General features: G+C 36.8%; 1 protein-coding gene across 1 annotated transcript in view; it reads right to left on the minus strand.

Moving 5' to 3' along the window:
- The window catches only part of STAB2 (stabilin 2), a 123,716-nt gene extending 101,623 nt beyond the window's left edge, over positions 1–22,093 (minus strand). The window contains exons 1-10 of the mRNA XM_058189719.1: positions 21,753–22,093; positions 20,328–20,461; positions 17,919–18,034; positions 13,706–13,791; positions 11,392–11,461; positions 6,747–6,842; positions 5,598–5,723; positions 4,858–5,054; positions 3,395–3,528; positions 2,041–2,174 (exon numbers count right to left, since the gene is read on the minus strand). Of these exons, the coding sequence (XP_058045702.1) occupies positions 2,041–2,174; positions 3,395–3,528; positions 4,858–5,054; positions 5,598–5,723; positions 6,747–6,842; positions 11,392–11,461; positions 13,706–13,791; positions 17,919–18,034; positions 20,328–20,461; positions 21,753–21,833 (1,174 nt within the window). The 5' untranslated portion in view covers positions 21,834–22,093. The remainder of the gene's footprint in view (positions 1–2,040; positions 2,175–3,394; positions 3,529–4,857; positions 5,055–5,597; positions 5,724–6,746; positions 6,843–11,391; positions 11,462–13,705; positions 13,792–17,918; positions 18,035–20,327; positions 20,462–21,752) is intronic.
- Positions 22,094–23,645: the final 1,552 nt, after the last annotated feature.

Genomic DNA, 23,645 nt, shown 5'->3' on the forward strand with positions numbered 1-23,645 from the left:
AGAAATTGAGGATGAAGGAGAAATTATACATGGTTCCAGTATGGACAATTGCAATCTAGATGGAAAATAGATCAGAAAATTGGTATAAGGCAAAGTGATGATAATTTGGTAAAACAAATAAAAGATCAAGGTCAACAGCATATAAAGAGATTATATAATGTATTGGTTGAAATTGATTCAGAAATGGAGTTGGTTAAAGATTGTATGGTAAAATGGGCACAAAATTTTCAACAACCTATAATGTTAGAAACATGGGAAAAAAATTGGGTGAGGAATGTTAAATTTATGCAAGCACAAAATTTAAGAGAAAATTTTTATAAAATGTTTTATAGATGGCATTTAGATCCTAAAAAACTTTCATGTATGTATCCAAATGTGAAAGCAAAATGTTGGAGATGTGATTGTGAGGATGCTACCTATTATCATATATGGTGGACTTGCAAAAAAGTTAAAGCCTTTTGGATTAAAATATGGTAGATTATGCAGAACATTTTGAAAAAGAAGATCAAGTTTGTTCCACAGTTTTTTTTTATTAGGAATAATTCCAGATTGCACTGTTATAGAGACAAAATTGATTTTGAATTTAATAACTGCTGCAAGACTATTGATTGCACAATATTGGAAGAAAGAAGACTTACCTACAATTGCAGAATGGATTAGTAAAGTATCAAATTTAGCAGAAATGGCAAAAATTTCTGCCTACTTGAAAGACTGTACACAAGAAAAATATATTTTGGAATGGAGAAAGTGGATTGATTATATTCAAAATAAGTATCAGATTAAAAAATATCAATTAGTTTTTGAGTGAAGTTAGGTATTGCTATGTATTAGAGTTTAAGAAAGAAGGGAATTGATAGTGTGATGGTGTGATGGTGTGAAATGGAATATGTTTTATGTTATATTTTAGATTATGTTTGTTAGTTACAATACCCTGTATTCTGTTCTTGGAAGTCTCGTGGGGGGGGGAAGGAGGGGGGAAATGGGGGGGGGGGAAGGGGAAGATTATAAATTGATTGATTGCCATTGTACAGGAATAATGGTAGAATTAAACAAGTTTGAATGGTGTAAAGTAGGGACTGCTCAGTAACCACTCCCGAAGGGAAAGGGTAAGGAAAGAGGAGTAAAGAAGGAAGAAAGTAGGTAGGCAGGTAGGTAGGTAGGAAAAAAGGGAGAGAGAAGAAAGGATAGGAGGAGAAGAAGGAGGAGAAGATAGAGGGTTAGAAAGGATGGTAGTGAGAAGTGGGAAAGAGGTGGGGAAGTAGGAAAGCGAGGAGAAGGATGGTGGGGAAAGTCAAAGAAGGATGAGAAGGGTAGAAAGGATTAAGGGAAGGAGTGGCGGTCAAGCAGCCCTGATTGAGCATAATTTGAGTATAGGATCGATTGTTGGACAAGTGATTGTATTGTACACTGGTCAACTTGTGGGAATTATTATGGAAAATAAAAAATTTTGCCCTGGAAAAAAAAAGGAATAACTTCGTTGATTTTCCAACGCCTTTACTCCCACTCTCTGATGTTAGTGTACAGTAGTGTAACTCCCAATATACTGTACATGTATCATAGGTAACATTCAAAGAATGTTACTCTGTTTATCATAAGTGTATATATGGATTTTATAGCCCTTGGGTGTTTCCATGCTATAAAATACTGAAAAAGTGGTGCTGGTAGAGTTTAAGAGAGTCAGTTTGGTGTACCGTGGTGAAAGCATTAGGGTCAAACTAGGGGTCTATGCATGTCAGATATTAAACCAGCTGGGTAACCTTGCGCCAGTCACTCTGTTTCAGCCCCCATTAAGGAAGTAATGGTAAAACATTTTTGGAAAATCTGTCCCAAAAAACTGGAGGGACTTGTTCAGGAAGTACCATGAGTCAACACTGACTCAAAGATAGATAGAAAGACAGACAGACAGATACAAACACATCTAGCTATATTTAAGGAGATGTTAGTACCCCTCTAAATTCATTTAAATCTAAACTTCTGATAAGTAACAATATATTTCAAAAAAATTTGTCTTTCTAAATTACATTTTTTTAATTTACCCACCAAAAAGTTCTATAGCAGATATTAGACTTCCTTGCCAATATCCTCCAGGTTCGTTATTCATCTCTTTAATTTGATCCATGATGTTTCCATAGCATACAAATCCATCACCTACGTAGCCCTTTTGGCATGTGCACCTGGGCAAAAAGTGATAAAGTATTATATACTGTTATTCACCCATGTATTACAAATGATGCAATTAAGCAGTGCAAAGTAACAATACTGTAAACTGCTTTGTGACATAGTTGCATTGGAAATGCCACAAAATACATGTCTAAATAGCTGAAATTGCCTTATAAGACTACCTCAGGGAATTGTATAAAGGGATTATTAAGTATTGTAAATAACATTTTCTGCTCTCCTTTTAGTATTTAACATGAGATTTAGTCTGCCTGTAGATCAGGGGTGTCAAACCCAAGGCCTGCGAGCCGGATCCAACCAGTGGTGAAATTCAATTTTTTTCTACTACCGGTTCTGTGGGCGTGGCTTGGTGGGTGTGGCAGGGGAAGGATATTGCAAAATCCCCATTCCGTCCCCACTCTGGGGCCAGCCAGAGGTGGCATTTGCTGGTTCTCCTAACTACTCAAAATTTCCACTATCAGTTCTCCAGAACCTGTCAGAACCTGCTGGATTTCACACCTGGATCTGACCCAGGGGATGCTTAGATCTGGCCCACAGGGCCACCCTCGAAACATTGGACTGGCCCATGGTGCCTCTGCCAATGAAAACGGAGCTCGGGAGAGCTGCACATGGCCCTCCCAGGCTCCATTTTCAGCCATGGTGGCCTCCGCCAGAAAAAATGGAGCTTGGGGGGTGGGGCGTGTGCAAAGCAAACTAAAAACCAAACAAAAGGAGAAATGTTTCCCCTTTTGCATTTGAGCATCCAAGAAGGGACAGGGAAGGAGAAAGCAAAAGAGGAAAGTCAAGAAAAAGAATGAAAGAGAGGAAGAGAGCAAGGAAGGAAAAAGAAGGAAAGAGGGGAAGGAGGGAAGGAAGGAAGGAAGGAAGGAAGGAAGGAAGGAAGGAAGGAAGGAAGGAAGATTATAATGAGAGGGAGGGAGGGTCTGAGGGAAATCCTGCCTTAGGACTTGGCCACTACAGGTGCCCCCCACACAAGTGACATTGAGCTGCCCCCCCAAGGTCAAACACAATCCTGATGGTCAATGAAATCAAACTTGAATTCATGGAGCTTTAGATGAAAAATGACTCCAAACAACAATCATGGAACTGATGACAGATGATAATAGTAAGCATTTTGACCTCCCACCAGTATTTTTTTCCCTAGCCCATCATTTTGACCCCAAACTTTCTGATTAGCTTTCATTTCCTCTAAAGTATCAGCAGATGCAGTACTTACAGGGTTTGTCCTGGTGCAGTCATTGTACATACTGCATTCTTATGGCAGGGATTGTTGGTTGCACAGATATCTTTCATACTGCATCCTCGACCAGGTACAAAGTTCCTGAAATGTTCTTTGCATTCACAATGAGACTTAATGTAAAGGAAAAACATGTTAGTTTTGTTTAAAACAGGGATTTACACATCAGACTTTTTATTTTTTATATTTTTCCATTTTTTTTGTCCATATAAACTGGCAAACTCTGAAGGACTGAGACCTTTTTTTGTGCTTAAATTACTCTTCAAATTGGCATATACATTAATAATGTTATATTAAACAGTAATATTTGATTTGTAAATGTCTTATTTTCACTTGATGTGTTATAGAAAAGCTTTATACTTAATAAGGAATGCATTTCTACTTAGATTAAGTACTTTTTTCCAATTTCTCTGGAATTAATTTATTTTTTGGAATCCTATTTGTTTCAGGTCAGTATCTGTTTCATTGATTATTGAAAGGCCTTTGATTGGAACAAATTTATAGAATAACAGGGAAGAGACCTTTGAGATCTTCTAGTCCAACCCCTGCTTTGACAGGAAAGCCAACACCACTTCAGACAAATGGTTATCCAACCTCTTCTTAAAAACTTCCTGTCAAGGTTCCAGAAAAACCTCCTCTGCATGAAAGAAACTCAGAAGCCTAGTAGGGTTTCCAGGCCTGACACTTCCAGTGTTGGAGCATTCACAACTTCTGGAGGCAAGTTGTTCTACTGATTAATTGTTCTAACTGTCAGGAAATTTCTCCTTAGTTCTAAGTTGCTTCTCTCCTTGATTAGTTTCCACCCATTGCTTCTTGTTCTGCCCTCAGATGCTTTGGAGAATAGCTTGACTCCCTCTTCTTTGTGGCAGCCCCTGAGATATTGGAACACTGCTATCATGTCTCCCCTAGTCCTTCATTTCATTAAACTAGACATACCCAATTTCAGCAACCGTTCTTCATATGTTTTAGCCTCCAGTCCCCTAATCATCTTTGCTGCTCTTCTCTGCACTCTTTCTAGAGTCTCAACATCTTTTTTACATCATGGCGACCAAAACTGAATGCAGTATTCCAAGTGTGGCCTTACCAAGGCATTATAAAGTGGTATTAACACTTGACTGCTTTGGTCACATCAAGCTATGGAAAGTACACAGAAAATTGGGAATCCCAGAACATCTCCTTGTCCTCATGAGAGACTTAAATACAGATCAGGAAGCCACAGTATAGACAGAACATGGCAAAACAGCCTGGCTCCAAGTTGATCAAACAATGCAACTAGGTGGCATACTCTCCCCTTATTTGTTCAAACTATGTTCTAAATATACTGTGTATTAAGGGAAGCGGCATTGGAAGAGGATGAATGTGGTTTTAAAATTGGAGGAAGAAATATCAATGAAGTGCACTATATTAATTTCAGCCAGAATTTATTCCACTTGTACACTTACCTTTCCAGGGCCATCATATTTACAGATGGTAGAATCTATAGGGCAGTTACCAAAGTTTTTTTGGCAAGGATTTATTGGTACGCATACTTGGCCATCGCCTTCATATCCATATTGGCATGTACAGTTATGACGATTGGGTCCAAGATATAAGCAATCAGCATGAGGATCACAAACCATTTTGGAGCATGGATTGATAGCTTTGGAGAGGAGATACAAAGACAGCAAAATAAGAGTTCACACAAGCATGTACTACTATGTTCATTTTTTTTATTTGATCAAATAACATTGATCAGTATTATTATACCATGATTAAATTATACTTTATCAGATTCGACACTTGATTTGAAATCCAGTGAAACATATATGTGTTAAGTTACTGTTGGATTCATTGATAATGGAGGGAAAGGGCCACCTTTGCCAACAGAGCTGGCCATGGGCATGTTTATGATTGAGCCAAAAAATATTCCTAGTCTGCCTAGTGATATGATTAGTCTTCCTTGCCACTAACATTCACATTTGCAGCATCTCTACATTGTAGTGGGTAAGGTATTAAATGAATGAATAAATAAGCATATGAATGAATGAAGTCTTGTTGAACACTTTGCATTGTTGGGACCTTGATAATCTTTATTCTATAATCTGATAATTTGATAATCTTTATTCTAAGTACTGATATTAAATTAACTCCTCAACTAGTTAAAACTGAAATAAAGAGATATTTTGGGTTGACTGCTACTTACGTTTACACTGTTTGCCATCACCTTCGTAACTGGGAAGGCACTTGCATTCAAGTTGGCTTTTGTCCACACTTGATACAGAACATCTGGAATATTCTGGGCATTGTAAGGCTTCACATTCTGGTATTGCTGGAGGGAATAAAGAAAATCCAATAGACCAAGATTGCTATGCTAAGTTACGAGGCTAAGCAAGCTAACATATCTCTTCAAGTGTATAAGAACTTCAACATTAGAAGACTACCTTTCCAAGGCTGTATTTGTTGGTAAGAGAAAAAGCACAAAAATACAAGTCATTCTTAAATTAGCTTTCTCCAACTTGGTTTCTTTCTGAAGTAGTAATACTTCAGTAACTGCTATCCCCAAAATCCTTTTTAAAATTCAGTGAATTGTAGTTCAAATACATTAGTGTTTGCTGAACCAAGAAATCAGTGTAGCATCATATGTTACTCTGATAGACCAAACCATACCTTTATATCCTTGGAGCAGTACTCAAGATAAAGAAAATATAATGCTAAAAATATAATGTATTCCTAAGAAGAAGCTTGCATAATTTAAATTCTGTATTATTTCACTTAATCATTAGTATTTTTTCTTAGATGCAGTATTCTTATGAGATCAATATATTGCTTATGGCCTAAAAATATGTGCTAACATTTCCAGAGTTTGCTTATGTACATGGATAACATCATACCATCAAAAAATAAAGTAGTACTTTCAAAAGAAGGAATGGGAGAATAGAGATGGAGAAGTAGAAAAGCTTTGATATTAGGAAAGGACGTAAGACAAATGTTGATTTTATCAAAGCTAATCACAGGGAAAAAATCTTTTTCTGACCTGTTAGGTCGAAACACAAGTCCTAAACATCCATCCCAACATGGGATGGAAAGCATTGGCAGCACTTCTCTCTTTATTTTTGAACCTAATCACTTTGCTTCTACAGTTGCTGCTACTATTGAACTAGCACTGGATGTTGTATGTAGAAAACTGCAGTTCTGAACAGAGCTTTTAGAAGGGGATTTATTTTCAACAGTTCATGATACATTCATCATTTTTTGAATGGCTTCTAACTATATGATGAGTTCATTAACATGACTCTCATTAGCTGCCATGAATAAAAAAGAAGTGCCCATGCCCCAAAAATGTGCTACTTACGTTGATCACAATGAAGACCTTTGTATCCAGACAGACACAGGCATTGTCCATCACCAGTAAGCCCATTGTTGCATATTCCGTGAATGCAGCTGCATACTAAGAGGAAGGAAGCATTGATTGGAGAGTGCAATATTTAAGATGTACATTTTGCCCTACAACTATTGAGAATGGAAGATACCTGAACCTGTGAGATATGATCTTCCCTGAAGTCTATTAAAATAACCCAGTGGTGGGATTCAGCCAGTTCGCACCACTTTGGGAGAACCAGTTGTTAATTTTCTGAGCAGCTTGGCAAGCTGGTTGTTGGAATAAATCATTAGGGCAGAGAACTGGTTGTTAAATTATTTGAATCCCACCACTGAAATAACCCATATAGATATACTAGCTGGACGCCCGTGCTTAGCTATGAAACTATGTGATCGGGTGTGATAAATTGACACATAAAGCCTGAAACTTAATGTAAAATGTGTAGCTCCATATTATCAGAGCATGTTAATATAAGGCAACTGGCAGTTGGAACAGAGGGGGAGGGGGAGTAGAATGTCCTAGCCTGCAGGCCAGATGAGTCACGTGCTGGCCACACCCACACCCAGTTTAGCAAAGGGGTACCATGCTCTGATGGCAACTGGCAGTTGGGACAGAGTTCCTTTCAGGTGGGGAGAGGGAGTAACACGTCTAATTCCTTAGCATCACAGTGCTAAGTGCACTATGCAGTATATGAAATTCTAATGAACTGATGGTCGTTTTGAAAAACCCTTTCTTAGCGAGCACCTAGAAGCCAAGAGGAACATAGGTGCCAAATTTCAAGTTTGTAGGCTGTACCATTCTGGAGATTTAATGATGAGTGAGTGGTATTTGGCTTTTATATAGAGAGAAGATAAACAAACCTTTCTTTTGCCTAAGCTTTACTTGAATTTATTGATAGTTTAAAGAAAAGGGAAGCAGCTCCTGGGCCTCATCTGATCCTAAGCTCTTACTTTATTTTATCCTAAGCCGCCTAACACACATTAAATATTGGTGGCAATTTACTAAACCCTAAAGAATTTAACTTTTTATTTTTTGTATCTATTTAATTAAGATGTGCTCAAACTTCAGACAAGCTTAGTGTACCTCAAACTGCAAGCAGTCCACCTCTCTTCTACCCCTCTTGTTTCTGTGTCATGATTACTGTATTTATCTTTTATCCCAACCCCTCCAGACTTTCTTAAGCAGTCAACATCTCAAAGATTGTCCATCACTCATTCACAGGTTTCAAGAAGGTCCATCATGGCAAGCCTAAGATTCATAATGTCTGCTTTTCATCAAAGCATTTATAAATCTATATTGTTTAATTCCCATCTTCCAAGCATGGCAAATGTTTGTCATTTGATTTTAGTGTATTGTATCAATTATCAATTGATTTTAGTGTATGTTTATCAATTGATTTTACTGTATTATATATTTTTAACCTAAAATTGTTGGAGAGTCTTAGAAATTGCAATGATAAATAAATAAATACACAACAAACTGTAGTTGGGGTTGTTAGGGGGAAAATATCTACATACAGTACTTACAGAAATTGCTTATATAACTGTAAAGGATTCTAGGGTTTTTTCGGGCAATTAGGATACATTGTATGCAATTAGGTAAGAAGAGTCATGTCACTGTACTTATGTATATTTGTTTTGCATAAATTCTAATTTCTGATTGTAATAAAACTTTGTCCTTAATCTGGGCTACACACCTGTCAGGCCCAAAACTAGAATGACATGTGGCAATTCTTGCAAGCTATTTTACACCTATATATGAAATCTTGCCAGAGTAATGATTCTAGTACGGTATCTGCAACTTCAATATACTCTATTAGGGAGGAAATGTCTTCACCCTTGTTCTCTCACATATTATATTTCTGGGCTACGTTTCCTTCTACTCCTCTGAAATACCTCCCCTCCCTCCCTCCAAGGGATCCACCTCCTTATTATATTTCATCATAATCTCCTTCCTTTTAATGCAGGGGTCTCATCAAAGCTGGCTGGGGAATTCTGGGAGTTGAAGTCCACCAGGCTTAAAGTTGCCAAGGTTGGAGACCCCTGTTTTAATGGCATTCACAAAACTGGATCTTATGTGGGACACATCCTTGTGGCCTTCCCAGATTATTTGAGATAAGTCCCAGAATTACCTTTAGCACTATAGGCTGGGATTTCTGGCTGTTTACTGCCTGGGAATTCTGTTGATTCTTGGCTTCCATACTTCTCGTATGCTTCTTAGAAGTAAATAACTGCAAGGTTAAACTATAGTATTGTCTAGGAAATATCCGTAGGAAATGTTTTCAGTCCATTCTCAGCACATCCTCAGCCACTAACTTAATATACTGATTACTGCTGTTTCCCTCAACACATAGAGCAGAAGCTATCTACAGGAAACATTGCTCTATCGAAGCATCTCAAAAAAAGTTGGTCACATACAAAACTACAGTGGTCAATTGTTGGAAGTCTTTTTTCTATGGTTAGAGAAAGAACTGAATGGGAAGGAAGGGCTGAAGTTCAGTGGTAGGGCATAAACTTTACATGTAAAAGATACCAAGGACAATGCCTTGCATTTTTGTTTAGTTAAGCAGTAAATTAACCTTCTCCAACTTGAGGTTTCCAACTATAGTCTCTAGAGACTGTAGAGTAAGGAATGTGAACACTAGAACTATGCAACAGATTTTCAGAAAGATATTGTAAATGATCAATTAATATACATATTTATCTATTGCCATTTTCAAGATTTTAATTGTTTCTGCAACTTTGTTTCATTCATTCTTGTCTTACTGATTTTATTTTATACTGTACTACACTGTATTTTTAATAAAACTTAAAATATGTTTTATTAAATCTTTTAATTCATCTTTTAATTTTAACTTGTTTTAAATTGTAAATGCACTCTTTAATAATAAGTCACTTTGAGATTTCTTTTAATAGGAAATCATATAGACATGTAATAAATAATATTTGTTAGATTTTGGGGAACTAGAATACTTGCTAATCTAGTTTAAACCAGGCAGAAATCTACTGATGATAATCTATCTTTTTAGGACATCTGCTGTACAGTAGCAGCCATCATTGTGGAAACCTTTTGGGAAAAGTGTATTTTCTAAAACGAGCTAATAACACCACTTTTTTGGGGAGTAGTACCATAAAATTATATATCAATGGAAAGATAATTTAATCAACAATGTAGTGCAATAACTTTTATGAAGGATTTGCTATTAGAATAGCAGTTACAGTATAAAGAAGAAAAGTGAAACACATAGTAAAATGAGATATACAAAAATTATCCATCAGTTAATACTTAGTTTGGTAACCTTTAGCATGAATTATGGCCTTACAACATCTTCCCATGGAGTGAATCAACTCTTTTAGTTATGCAGCTGTTATAATGTAAAACCAAGATGGAATGATTGATTGTATTAACTGGGTTTTATTGCTGGGCCACTTCTGACTAACAAGTTTCTTTAGTCGGCTCCATAGATTTTCAATTGGGTTAAGGTCTGGGCTATTCCCAGGCCATTCCAGCAGTGGAATATGATTATCTTGAAACTCCCCAAAAAAGTGGTATTATTAGCCATCAAACCTCAAAAATACACTTTTCCCAAAAGGTTTACACAATTTTGGCCACTACTGTATGTGAATATTAACCCCAAATGTAACATACATGGAGCTCATGTATGGTAGATGAAATTGTAGCAGGTCTAAGTATCAATTTAGGGGGAATTTGTGTTTTTAGATGTACTTCTGAGGAATTCCTGGTTGTAAGAAAAAAGCCAAAGGTAATTTCATGAATATTCTTCTACTCAGCTCTCACAAACTCTCAGCTGTGTAGGACTATAAATAGTTGTTCTTACTCTTGGCTTCAGTACCTGTGGTTTTACATATACATGTTGGGGACCTGTTTGATATCACAGTGGTAAGATGTTTTGTTGACTTGGATTTTTATTGCATAATTCTCTTTGAAGGAGATTTTTATAGTTTTTTTAAAAAATCTTGCACCTGCAAAATGGTAGGCAGATCTTTGTTCATTTTCCAAGCCTCATTATCATGATTTTGTTATGCCAGAAGGAAACTCTCATGTATATCAAAAGCTAACTTGTAGAAAGGTTTTGCTAAATTAAAATGTTATATCTCATAAGAAATATTTGAAAGCCATGACTAGATAAGACGTATCAACTTACTTTGGATAATGTCAGAGGTGGGTTTCAGCAGGTTCTGACCAGTTCTGGAGAACCGGTAGAGGAAATTTTGAGTAGTTCAGAGAACCAGTAGTAAAAATTCTGACTGGCCCCACCCCCATCTATTCTCTGCCTCCCAAATTCCAGCTGATTGGGAGGAAATGGGGATTTTGCAGTAACCTTCCCCTGGAGTGGAGAGGGAATGGAGATTTTACAGCATCCTTCCCCTGGAGTGGGGAGGGAATGGGGATCTTGCAATACCCTTCCCCTGCCAAGCTCACCAAGCCACACCCACAGAACCTGTAGTAAAATTTTTGAAACCCACCACTGGATAATGTCCCATTTTTTATACTGCCACACAAGTCATTATGAAAGCTTCTGTGTGGAAACATTCATGCCATTTTAATGTGATTTTATTATATTCACTTTTTAAAAGGAAGCCCACACCAGATATACCTGAAGTACAATTAGGTCCAAAAACATTGTCTTCTGCACACTTTTCACAGGCAGTTCCAGCAAATGCTTTCTGCAAAAATTAAGAAATTAATTTAAATTAAGAAAAGCCAACTTTGATTTAGTTTCACCCAGGAACTAGGTTGACAATCAGTTTGTACACATTTACTATATATATCCTGGTAAGTTGGAGATCTGGTTTTCATAATCATTGTATCTTTGGGTGCAAAGATTTGTAGGAAAGAGAGTTTAAGCAAAAGCAACCGAAAAGTCTCTGATGGATGCTGACCTAGAAATAGGCAGACCCTGATCTATCCTCACCCATACAAACTCACTAGATTATTTTTAGAACACTTGCTCTTCTCAACCCAATCTACTCACAGGGTTACTGTTATGGGGGAAATATGCCATAGGCACATACCCAAAGATTTAAATAAATAAACAAATAAAAACATCCTGTTAACCACTATAGTTTATTCAACTGCAAACTACTTTGCCAAAGATGACAGTCCAGAGTTTTTAAAACAAATAAAGCCCATTCTATACAATAAACACAACTCTATTGCATGAATCTATTGCTAAAAAATATTATTGGGATAATGCCAATAGATCACTTTATGCATTACTATGGGGGAGAACTCCAGCCAACAATTAGAGATGAAATGATTGCTTTGTTTTCCAAAGCTAGCAGGTTATAGTAATTGCAGGAGAGCTGAGTTAGTCCATGGAATGAAACAATCAGGAGGAACCTTGAATCTTTTCAGACTAAGCCTTTTCATTAAACTTTCATGAGCAGTAACTCATATCCATCATGAAATCAATCAGGAGTAGAACCCTAAAGTTATATAGCTCTTACATAGAAAGTTGATCTAAGTCAATCGGAATATATATATATATATATATATATATATATACATACATATATATATATATATATATATATATATATATATATATATATATGTAGGTCTTTGGTTGTTTGGGTTTTCTCCCGTGTAAAATTGGAAATGTCTTGGCAACGTTTCGACGAAGTCTCATTCGTCATCTTCAGGCTTCAGCCGTGCTTCTGGGAGCAATGCACGAAGCTGAAGCCTGAAGATGACGAATGAGACTTCGTCGAAAGGTTGCCAAGACACTTCCAATTTTATGTGGGAGAAAACCTGAATAACCAAAGACCTACATACAAACACCCGCGAAAACCTCAGAAAACATATATATATACATACATACATACATATACATATACATATACATATACATATACATATACATACACACACACACATATCTGTGATTCTCAACCTGGGCAGTGGTGGGATTCAAATAATTTAACAACCGGTTCTCTGCCCTAATGACTGGCTGGGTAAGCATGGCTGGGTGGTCATGTGGCTAGGTGGGCGTGGCCAACTCAAAGTCATTCACATTGAGGGGCGCTTCCCCTTGCCTGGCCTCTCATGACTGTGGGGATGCTGCACTGGTATACATTAATAGGTGATCTCATTAGAGACAGAATTGCTTTATAACTAATAAGAGACCATACTGTATAACCTCAAGGGACAAATAGATATTATTTATGGTGTGAAAATATTAGGTTAACTATATGAGAGATGTCAAGGATCTAACCTGTGACTCTAACAAGCTCACCCTCTACTTTACTTGAGGAAGGAGGGAAAGAAATAAGGAAATATAGCAGAACATAACCATAAATCTACCCTTTCCCCTTGAATTTTATAGGCATTTAATCATAAATGGGGAACAAATTGGCATTTTAATAAGAGGTCCACTCTTAAAAAAGTTTACAGAGAAATACCACTAAACCATTTAAGCAGAATATAGAAAAGAATTATGTTAATGAATTCATCCTAACTTCTTATTTCAATTTTCTATGTTATGTGTCAAAACAGTCAAGATAGCTGGGAGTTGTCCTTGTGAAGTGTTTCATAGTGAAAATAAAACTAGATGGCCTATACAACTGTGGGCAAATGTAACCCATGCAATAAATATAGGTCCAAATTATTCATTATGTTTCTCAAAGAGACAAACTGAAGCAGGACCTACAACATTAAATTTTCATAACTTATGTCATATATAAACTGGCAAAAGCATTTTGAATCAAATTTACACTTTATATTATGTAGACAACGTATTCCCTGTTCTTTGGTCAAATCTTTTAAAACAGGATGAAATCTGGATTTTTACGTTAGCGGAATAGAGATGGTTAGCACATGCCTTTCATTTTCTTTAAAACAGTTTTGAATAAGCCCTTATGTTTCTTTTTTTAAAAAAAATATTAAATAATTACAAAAGAAACACATACCTGGCAAGCACAGGTTCCATTCCCCCAAATACCCTGAAAACAATGTCCTCTGTTACTGCATGGTGACGATGGCCCACCTGGACACTCTGAAAATGACCAGTAAACAAGATTTGTTGATTATTAGACTTGGAAGAATCTAGGCAGTGAACCAATCATAGTTATTTAATTGTAATTTTGAAAGCAAATTCTGTAGAGCAGTGGTACCCAACGTGGGGCCCACGCACCACAGGGAGACGTTTTGATTTTTAATGGGGGCAATTGGAACCTTGTTTAAACCAAGTTAATGGCCTTTTAGGCTTCCTCCATGTGAGTAGGAATCATTTTTTGAATAGTAAGAATTATACATCACAGAGATGGGGGCATCAGGATTTTAGAGATGCTTAAGTGGGGCATGGCCAAAAAAACGGCATGGCCTGCTGTAGAGGAACAGTGCTTGCTAGTTAACCATATTACTAGCTTGGCTAAATTCTTTTTAATTTGCCATCTATCACGGCAGGATTATTTTAGCAAGGTGTAACCTTAGATCAAGGGACAACTAGCTCTTGTTCTTTAGTCTACAAAAGCCATTATGATTTGGCTGTTGCTTAATCCCATAATTCCATCTCATCCAACCCTGAGAGTTGATCCATATTTTGGAGCTGATCCTGAGTCTCTGTCTAGATGATTTTATCCAAACATGCATATAATAATGAAACAACTTAAAATCATAATCTGACACGGTATATGTTATTTCCTCAAAACCAACTATAAATTTGTATTCAGAATTAAATCCCATTGAGGCTGATCAGCATGTATACTGTATATATACTTAAAATATAAATTATATAGCTTTAAGATTATAGTCTAACCAATAGGGATTTAAATTCAGAGATTAGGACCTGAAATTTAAAAACTTGTGTAATGTGGTGCATTTAATGCCTTTCTCAGTTTCTTTCAGACTTAGTGCAAAATGTACAATTCCTTTGCTGCAATTTAAGCAATTTTAAGAGCAAACCAGCTAAAACAAACCAAAATAAAAACTTAGTCAACAAAGAAAATATTTAATCACAGGATTGGATTTGAAATTAAAAGCAAAGGAAACACGTTTTCAATCCTCTGTAGGATTTGATTTTAAAAAATCCAAGAAGTTCCTATAGAAATGACCGTAACTGAAAAGCTCTTATTTATAGTATAATATCTTAATAGGTTGTTGATGGTGTGGCCTATATTGGTTAAAGAATGCCAGTCCCTCAGATATGGATCTAAACTAAACTGTTTAAGTCATTGAAGGTGAAAACCAAGACTTTAAACTGTACTCAGAAATAAATGAGGAACTGTTTGAAAGGATACCAGGACTAATGACACAAAAGCTGCTAAAAGATCAAGATCAACTAATACAGGGATGTCAAACCCGATTTCATTGAGGGCCAAATCAGGGTTGTGTTTGACCTCTGGGGGATGGGGTGGGCGTGGCCAGGTTGGGCATGGCTAGCATGACATCACTCGTATTGAGGGCGCCAATGGTGGCCTGAGTGCTCTGCCAGCAAAAACGGGCTCCCGAGCTTTGTTTTCAGCTGCGACAACCTCCTGCAACCCTCTGCCAGCGAAAATGGAGTTTGGAAGGACTCCACATGCAGCCGAATGCAGCCCTCCTGAGCTCTGTTTTCACTGGAAGAGGCACCACAGGCCAGTCCTTCACTTTTTCTTAGGTGGCCCCGCGGGCCAGATCTAAGCACCCCGCAGGCTGTACCCGGCCTGCGGGCCTTGAGTTTAACACCCCTGAAGTAATAGGATTGAACCCTTTTTAGTTCTTTGAGAACTATTTGAACTAATTTGATTCAACAAAATGATCAAACATCTTTCTGTCTGAAAATCAAATTTAAATTGCAACTGGAATAATGAAATCAAATAATTGGAAAAAAAAGTTGGTTTTCTAAGAACTGCTGACAGTTATTTTCCATTTCCCTGTTGCTTCTTGTTTGGAAGCTGCACCAGAAGCAATTCTTTATCAGTTTGTATTTTTGTGTTATTACCCCATTGTTCTACAATTGTTTCTTGGAAAACAAAGGATTTCCTTTTTTTCTTTGTGTTTCACAGAATGCAAGACTTTTCTCTGTAATGGTAGAACAGAAGCCTATACATGCTGATGTAAGTGTGAAAAAAGGAATCCTACATAGAATTAATTCCACTGAATGCAGCAACTTTTGCAATGGTAGAAGTTCTGAACTATGAATGCAATGGTAGAAGTTCTGAACTATGAACAAGAGGGATTAATATAAAATGTAAATCTTTGGGACGTTTCTTTTTGTTACATTTTTTTCCTGTTTTGATTCACTCAAAGGCAACTTGTAGTCTTTACTTGCACAAAATTCCTAATCCACCTTTTTATAATCACCTAACCTAACCCTTATTGCTAAAACCTAACATCATAGTTTTCAGTATTGTAAGACAGAAAATGCATGGAAAAGATGATGTAATCCCTATGCCTGGCATATAACATTAAAATAAAATAATAACAGTAACAGAGTTGGAAGGGACTTTGAAGGTCATCTAGTCCAACCCCCTGATCATGCAGGAGACCTATGTTAGGGATTCGAACTGCTGAACTACTGATCTTTCTGATCGACAAGCTCGGCATCTTAGCCACAGGGGAAAATCCAAACCAAACATTTTTTATCTGCACTAACATGTATAATGGTGGAATATCATCCTTCCTACAGAACCGTGAGTTTTTCTTAAAAACAGTAAGCATGGACTTAAGGCTCTGCTATGTTGCTGAGTTCTTCAATATAGCCAGACATCCAAAATATTTCTCTTCACACAGAGAAATGCAAAGTTGGCTTCTAATTATATTGCATAGTCCTCAGTTATTTGGGGAAAATATGTTGTGAAGTAATGAGTTGCAGTTTTTAAAACTCTGGAAATGTCAGACGCAAACAACCGGACCCACGCTTGTAGAATTCAGACTTTATTGTCCTATACTTATTTTACAGGAATCTCCTCAGAGATTTAGCCATCACTAGGAAAGACTAGATAAGGCTCAAAGGCATTTGGAGGGGCAGGTCAGACTTTGTCCTCTTATGTTTACACAATGAATCCAGACTAATTCCCTGCTTGAGCCCACCTCCTGAATGGGACGATTGCTCTCCAGCAAGGAATCCTATCTTCTTTTTCACTTGCCATGGTATATAATTCAGGAGTCTCCAAACTTAGTAATTATAAGACTTGTGGACTTCAACTCCCAGAATTCTCCAGCCAGCATGGGGAATTCTGAGAGTTGAAGTCCACATTAAAGTTGCCAAGTTTGGGGACCCCTGTATAACCATTACTTTATGAATAAAATACCAGAAGTACCGATGTCAAACTGGTGTTTGACTATAGGTATAAATGTATTGCAAAGAACTGCATTTTTTAAAAAACATCCTAATTTAAATTAATGAACAAGGAGCCTCCGGATGCGCAAACAGAGCTGTTAGGTTAGGGTTAAGAATATTGCTAGTGTTATAAACCTTTTAGGAACATTATAACCTAAAATTTCATGTAGTCCAGTTGCAATGTATGGCTGTGAAAGTTGGACCATAAGAAAGGCTGAGCGCCAAAGACTCGAGGCCTTTGAACTCTGGTGCTGGAGAAGACTCCTGAGAATCCCATGCAAGGTGATCAAACTGGTCAGTCCTAGTGGAGATCAACCCTGACTGCTTTTTAGAAGGCCAGATCCTGAAGATGAAACGGAAATACTTTGGCTACCTAATGAGAAGGAAGGACTCCCTGGAGAAAAGCCTAATGCTGGGAAAGATTGAAGGCAAAAGAAGAACGGGATGACAGAGAATGAAGTGGCTGGATGGAGTCACTGAGGCAGTTGGTGTGAGCTTAAATGGACTCCAGAGGATGGTAGAGGATAGGAAGACCTGGAGGAACGTTGTCCATGGGGTCCCAATGGGTCGAACACGACTTCGCAAGTAACAACAACAAATCATGTAGTTCATGAATATTTTGACCTACAGTTTCCCAAGATTTTACCACAACAGACTGCCTAACCCTCATAGGAAAGGTCTACCCCCTCCCGTTAAAAAGTATTTTGTACAATTCTTTGCAAAGTATTTTCAGATAAATCATGAATGTCCCTGCTAATTAATGCACAAAGCACTAAAAGATAAAACACAGGAATTGATTTATGAAAGCAAGAAAAAAAACACCAACCATTATAAGATATCACAAAGATGAATATTTTTACCTAGGCAGTCTTGTCCCCAGTAGCCTGCGCAACATTGTGGCTGCTGAAACTTTCGCATACAGGTGTGCTGGCAACCATTGAAAGAAAGAGACAAAGAGCTGATTTCATACTGGTATCTATAGGACAAAGATGTAGACTTTTGTTAAGGTTCTTGATTTCCACTTTGGGAATGTTTTCTTTTAATGGAAAAGCAATAGTAGATAATATCTGCTGGTTTTGTACAGGAGCATGCTTCTGCCCACTTCATTACATACAAGTGAGAATTTGACTATGTCAGGACAAACATAAAAATTGAATGCAGTGAACTTGGGTTACTTAAGAAGTGTGTGCGGGAAAAGAAGAGATGAATATCCATCCAATGTCTACAGGGGAAACTTAGGGTCTCTCACGGGGGTGAAATCCAGCAGGTTCTAACAGGTTCTGGAGAACCGGTAAGGGAAATTTTGAGTAGTTTGGAGAATCGGCAAATACCATCTCTGGCTGGCCCTAGAGTGAGGTGGGAATGGGGATTTTGCAATATTCTTCCCCTGTCACGCCCACAGAACTGGTAGGGAAAAAATTTGGCTTTCATCCCTGGTCTCTCAGCAGAAGAGACATTTTTCAGTAAGTAAACAATAAGCTTGGACTGTACATAATAACCATTACACTAAGAGAAACAGCTGAAACTTCAAATATGCTTCCTTCCTATTGCACAAGTGGTTGAACTGATGTTTTCTTCAGTTCACTGTGGTGGAGATAAGAGCATTTTTCTTTTCTTTTTCCTTTTCTTCTCTTTAAGTTTAGTTTGTATTTTTTTTTACTATTGTAATTAACAACAGCAAAGAGAAAGCCAGCTCAGAGGAAAAGATTAAATTAGAATTATTCTCCCTGATGCTCTGTTATTTTCTTTGCAGAGCTCTCTCTTTCTCTGTCTTAAAATTATATCTTTCCCCACCCCCTCCAGGTAGTTTACACTAGGGGAATCTCTATTTTATCCCCACAACAACCTTGTGAGGTTAGCTAGGCTGAAAGAACAGGTGAAGGTTGAACTGGATGTTTATTTCTCCAGTCCTAATCTTTTAACTATTCCACCTGACCAGTATTCTCACTGTTTTAAATATATAATTTCTATTAAGAATTTTAATTTCAATAGTAAAAAATAATACGAAACTTAAACAGAAGTAAATAAAAAAGAAAGAAAATTTTAAAAAGAAGGAATATAATAAATTAAAAAATATGAAGAAGTGACTTCCAACTTTCATCACACATATTAACAAATTTAATAACTCTTCACCTCCTGTAAGATTACAAACAGATATCTCTTCATCTCATTTACCACCCATTATCTATAAGCAAATCCATAAAACATCAACTTTTCAATCTTGATGTCAGCAAAAAGTTTATTAAAGGTTGACAAAACTGCAAAAAAAAAAAGTTTTACTTGAACCTCCATTTATTTTTAAGTATTTTAATCTTTAATTCAACCAAATATTGTAGGATTTGATTTCTCTTCAATCCTTCTTCTTGGTTTCTTTCACACTTACACATGTAGTGTAACATTAGAAGAAATCTTAGAGTAGTAGAATCTTTGTTGCTTCACTTATTAGCACAGATATCTAGATCCAACCCACTTTCTTTTGAGCTTAATATGGGGCTTCCTGAATGCTCAGAGGAATTCTTTGTGCATCTATAGAAGAAATGTCCAAATACATCCCACTATCTTCACATCCAAACACCATATGCTTCAGATAAAAACATGAAGATAGCAATATAGATCTGCATTCTGCAGGTTTGTATATGCGTTCAGTATGTGTGGAAGCGGGACGGGTCAACCACTTCCTTCTGCCAAATATTTATTTATTTATTTATTTATTTATTTATTTATTTATTTATTTATTTATTTATTTATTTATTTATTTATTTATCTATCTATCTATCTATCAACAAGAACAAGGAAACAATTAACAGTATAGACATAGACATGGACACATGAAAAAAATTGGCACACAAAAAAGGAATATAAATAGGCAAAACATAGCCATAAACACATAGAATGATTACATATAATTGGGAACAGTAGGACAGGGACAGTAGGCACGCTGGTGCGCTTATACACGCCCCCTTAGAGACCTCTTAAGAAGGTCCACGGTAGACAGTTTAAGGTAAAATGTGTGGGGATTAGCGAGACTAACAACAGGATCAAGGTAGAGTGTTCCAGACATTTACTACTCTATTGCAGAAGTCATATTTCCTACAATTAAGATTAGAGCAAATTACATTGAGTTTAAATCTATTGGTAGCCTTTGTCTATATATCCATAGGAATACTGTAAAAAACTGATCTTAACCTGACAACCCCCCCCCCAATAGCCCTTTAAGTAATTAACTTTCAGAGTAGAAAACATTTATCAGTGATTAATGTAAGTATTACCTGCAGCCGCGTCTCCCAGAGCCTTTGGTAATTTTGCTATAACCTTCAGGACACTGGATTTTATAATTAACAGAACAAGCTCCACATTTAGTTTTTGTGGTAAACACTGTATCCTCATCACATCTCTGTCTTTCCTTAAAGGGCAGTAAGAAAGAGAGAGAGAGGGAAATTAAGGAAACATTTTTTGATAGAGCATAAGTTAACTGTGCTTTTAATAACAGTTTGACACACCCATGCTCTATTTCATTTTATAAATGACTTCAATTATGACAAGGGATACTGAATTTAAAAAAATAGTAGAGCAGCAACAGTCTACAACATGGCTCTATTATGGGATGGAGTAAAGAAGGCTCTCATAAAGTCAGAAAAGAAGGGTCCATATGCATTTTCTGGGAAAAACTGTTCCAGAAAGGTTGAAACACTTCAGAAAAGATCTTGTCTGCATTCTTTTTAATCGGTTCTACTCTGATGCTGAGTATGATAATGGCCTAAAGAAACACACAAATGAAGTAACTTCAAATTAGCTAGAGTTTAAAGTTTAATAATACCATATCGCATTGGTCCAAGAAATACAGCCACAGATCATACAATCCTTAAATCAAGTTCTCATTTGTGTTTTGCATAAACTGAAATTTTCACAGAGTCTTCAAGGTCAGCCCCAACAATAGGACATTATGGGAATTTAGTTTGAGCGTAACCATAGAACGTGCCACTGAAAAATTACCCCAGAAGTTATTTCCATTCTTTGAGCCATGCTTAAATGGGGCAACATTTTTGTTGTATGACAACATCCTTCCTAGAACTAAAAGAGGCCACTTAGGTTTTCAAATGGAACCTCTTGCTTAGGCACAGGTTTCCTCAGGAGACAGAAAATATTTTTTATCTGTTTCTGATTTTTCCCTGTAATTTTAGTTTTTTTATTGTTTAATTTGGCATAGGTATAAGATCAGGGGATAATTTTGGGGGATAAAATAGACAAATCAATCAATAAATATTTGCTTGAGAAAGGAAATGGCTTTTTGCATTGAATTCATTTTTTCCCCTCTCAGGTAAAAGTCCTCCAGATCTCAGTAGGAGAAATTTCTTGAACATCAAACTTCTTTGAAGACATCATAAACCAGTCTCATCCAACTTGGTTTACAGCCCAACCTTTGCATCTTTATTTGAAGTAAATTCTGTTTAAGGATACTTATTCCCAAGGAATTAACTAAATTATAAATTAACTAAACTATATTTGCAGAAATGGTAATATAAATACTGATTTAAATAATTTATTTCTGATGTATCAGCCAGATATTCCAAGCCTGAACTTTTGAATCATGCTCAAAACTCACCCCAAAGTCCTTGCTGTACGACTACTTGGGGTAGAACGTATGAATTAACACATAAGCTTCTGCCCTCACCATAATAAAAAATACTTCTTACCTGCTGAGTACTTTCCACAAGACTGATGGCATTTGTCATCACAAACGATAGGAGTATTGCTAGTGGCAATTGCTTTCTCATGATGAAGAAGAAATGGCTGTCAATGGACTCTAACAATGCATTAATGGATCATTCCAAGATGCCGTTTTGCTCAGTTCTTCCACATCAGCAGATAGTGTCATTCAAACCACACATTCCTTTTCTTCTCCTGCAGTGAGCAAAGAATAGAGACCACACAAAACCTGATATTGGACAGGAAAAGCTACCCCAAAGGCATGGGATTGTGGAAAATGCTTACAGCAAGCCCAGTTAACCCTTCCTAACTGGCATCCTGCCTTATTTCACTCTATCAACTCTCACCCACCAACTTCCCCCTCCCCAGTTTCTGCCGTTGTTGACAGCAGAATTTCAAGGACAGGTGACCAAGTTTTCACTGACAGAAGATAACATTCGGGACACTAGTTTGGAAAAGTAGCTGTGACACAAATCTGTCTTAAATGGAAGTCAGTCAGAAAACCATTTGCTCTTAGTTGAAGCTCTAAATACCTGATGAGAAAATTTCCAGAGGTGGGAGAAGTAAATGTATTTATGTTTTGGTTAAACGTAGACAGTATTTGTTCAGTGATTCATCTTTTGGTGATCCTTTATTGATTGGTTTTCAAAGCTTGAACCAACATCTGATTTGTAGAATAATAATTGCATGTCTGATCTTATAAATCTCTTGTTTCTTTAAAAATAAATTTCATTGTATTAACTAGGCATTGTATTAAGTAGCCAGAACCACATATTATCTGGTTCCATCCCTTAAACAAAAGTGTGATTTGCTTCACTCTGACTTCATTAACACAACTGTAGCAGTTTATAAATCATGGTTATTAGTTTAGTGAATGTGACTACTGCCAATTGTGGCTATTTGATAAAAAGACATGATTTAGTGTAAGATACAAACTGAAGTTTTGGTTGCTTATGCTACTTGATGGGAAATAAATTAGTGTATTTGAAGATAGTTTATTGAAATAAAATTCAGTCAGACTGAAATAGGTTCAGAGAAATACAGTAGGAATTATGAGTAGAGTATTCAGTAAAGGAAATGTTATTAAGATAGGTGGAAATATCTGAAAATATTCAGCCTTGAAAAGAGGAGACTGAGGGAGTGATGTACCTAAAAGGATGTCACACAAGATGGAACCCATGAGCAGTATATAAAATGTTGGATTTACATAACAGGAAAGTACGTTAGGTTCCAATTCACCTAGTAATAAAATGAATTACACAGTGGAATGAATTATCTAGAAAAACGTTGGTGAACTTCTCTTCTACTGGATTATGGTCAAGCAGAGCCTTTCTGGGTGTAGCAGGAAAGCTAAGGGAGAATCATCAAATAAGAAATATTCCTGATAAAGTATAAATCTGCCTGTTCGATTCCAATAGTGACATGAGAAAAAAATATTCTGTCTGCCTCATCTGGTGTCAGTTAAACTTCTGAGAAACCTGGAGGTGTTTTATGTCTATTCTAACTTCTGTGCAATAGTGTAACAGTATGTGGGAATGACTCTGGAAGGCAGGGGAACAGCTAGGGCAATGGCAGGATAAGAGATGCTTTAGTCTATAGCAAGAATGGGGGTGTCTGATAAATGTCTCAGAAGAGACCCTTCTTGGTTTTTTCAGCTGTAAGGTGACAGAACAAAACAACACTTTTTCATGCCACTGTTGATAAAAGTAGGATCGCCAACATGATCGCTAATGTCCGATGACAGATATGGCACAAGAAGAAGAAGAAGAAGAAGAAGAAGAAGAAGAAGAAGAAGAAGAAGAAGAAGAAGAAGAAGAAGAAGAAGAAGAAAAGTGATAGGGGACTTTGTTAATGTAATTTTAAATTGAAGTACAGCTAAT

The sequence above is a fragment of the Ahaetulla prasina genome, chromosome 7 (assembly GCF_028640845.1).
Source record: "Ahaetulla prasina isolate Xishuangbanna chromosome 7, ASM2864084v1, whole genome shotgun sequence".
NCBI lineage: Eukaryota > Metazoa > Chordata > Lepidosauria > Squamata > Colubridae > Ahaetulla > Ahaetulla prasina.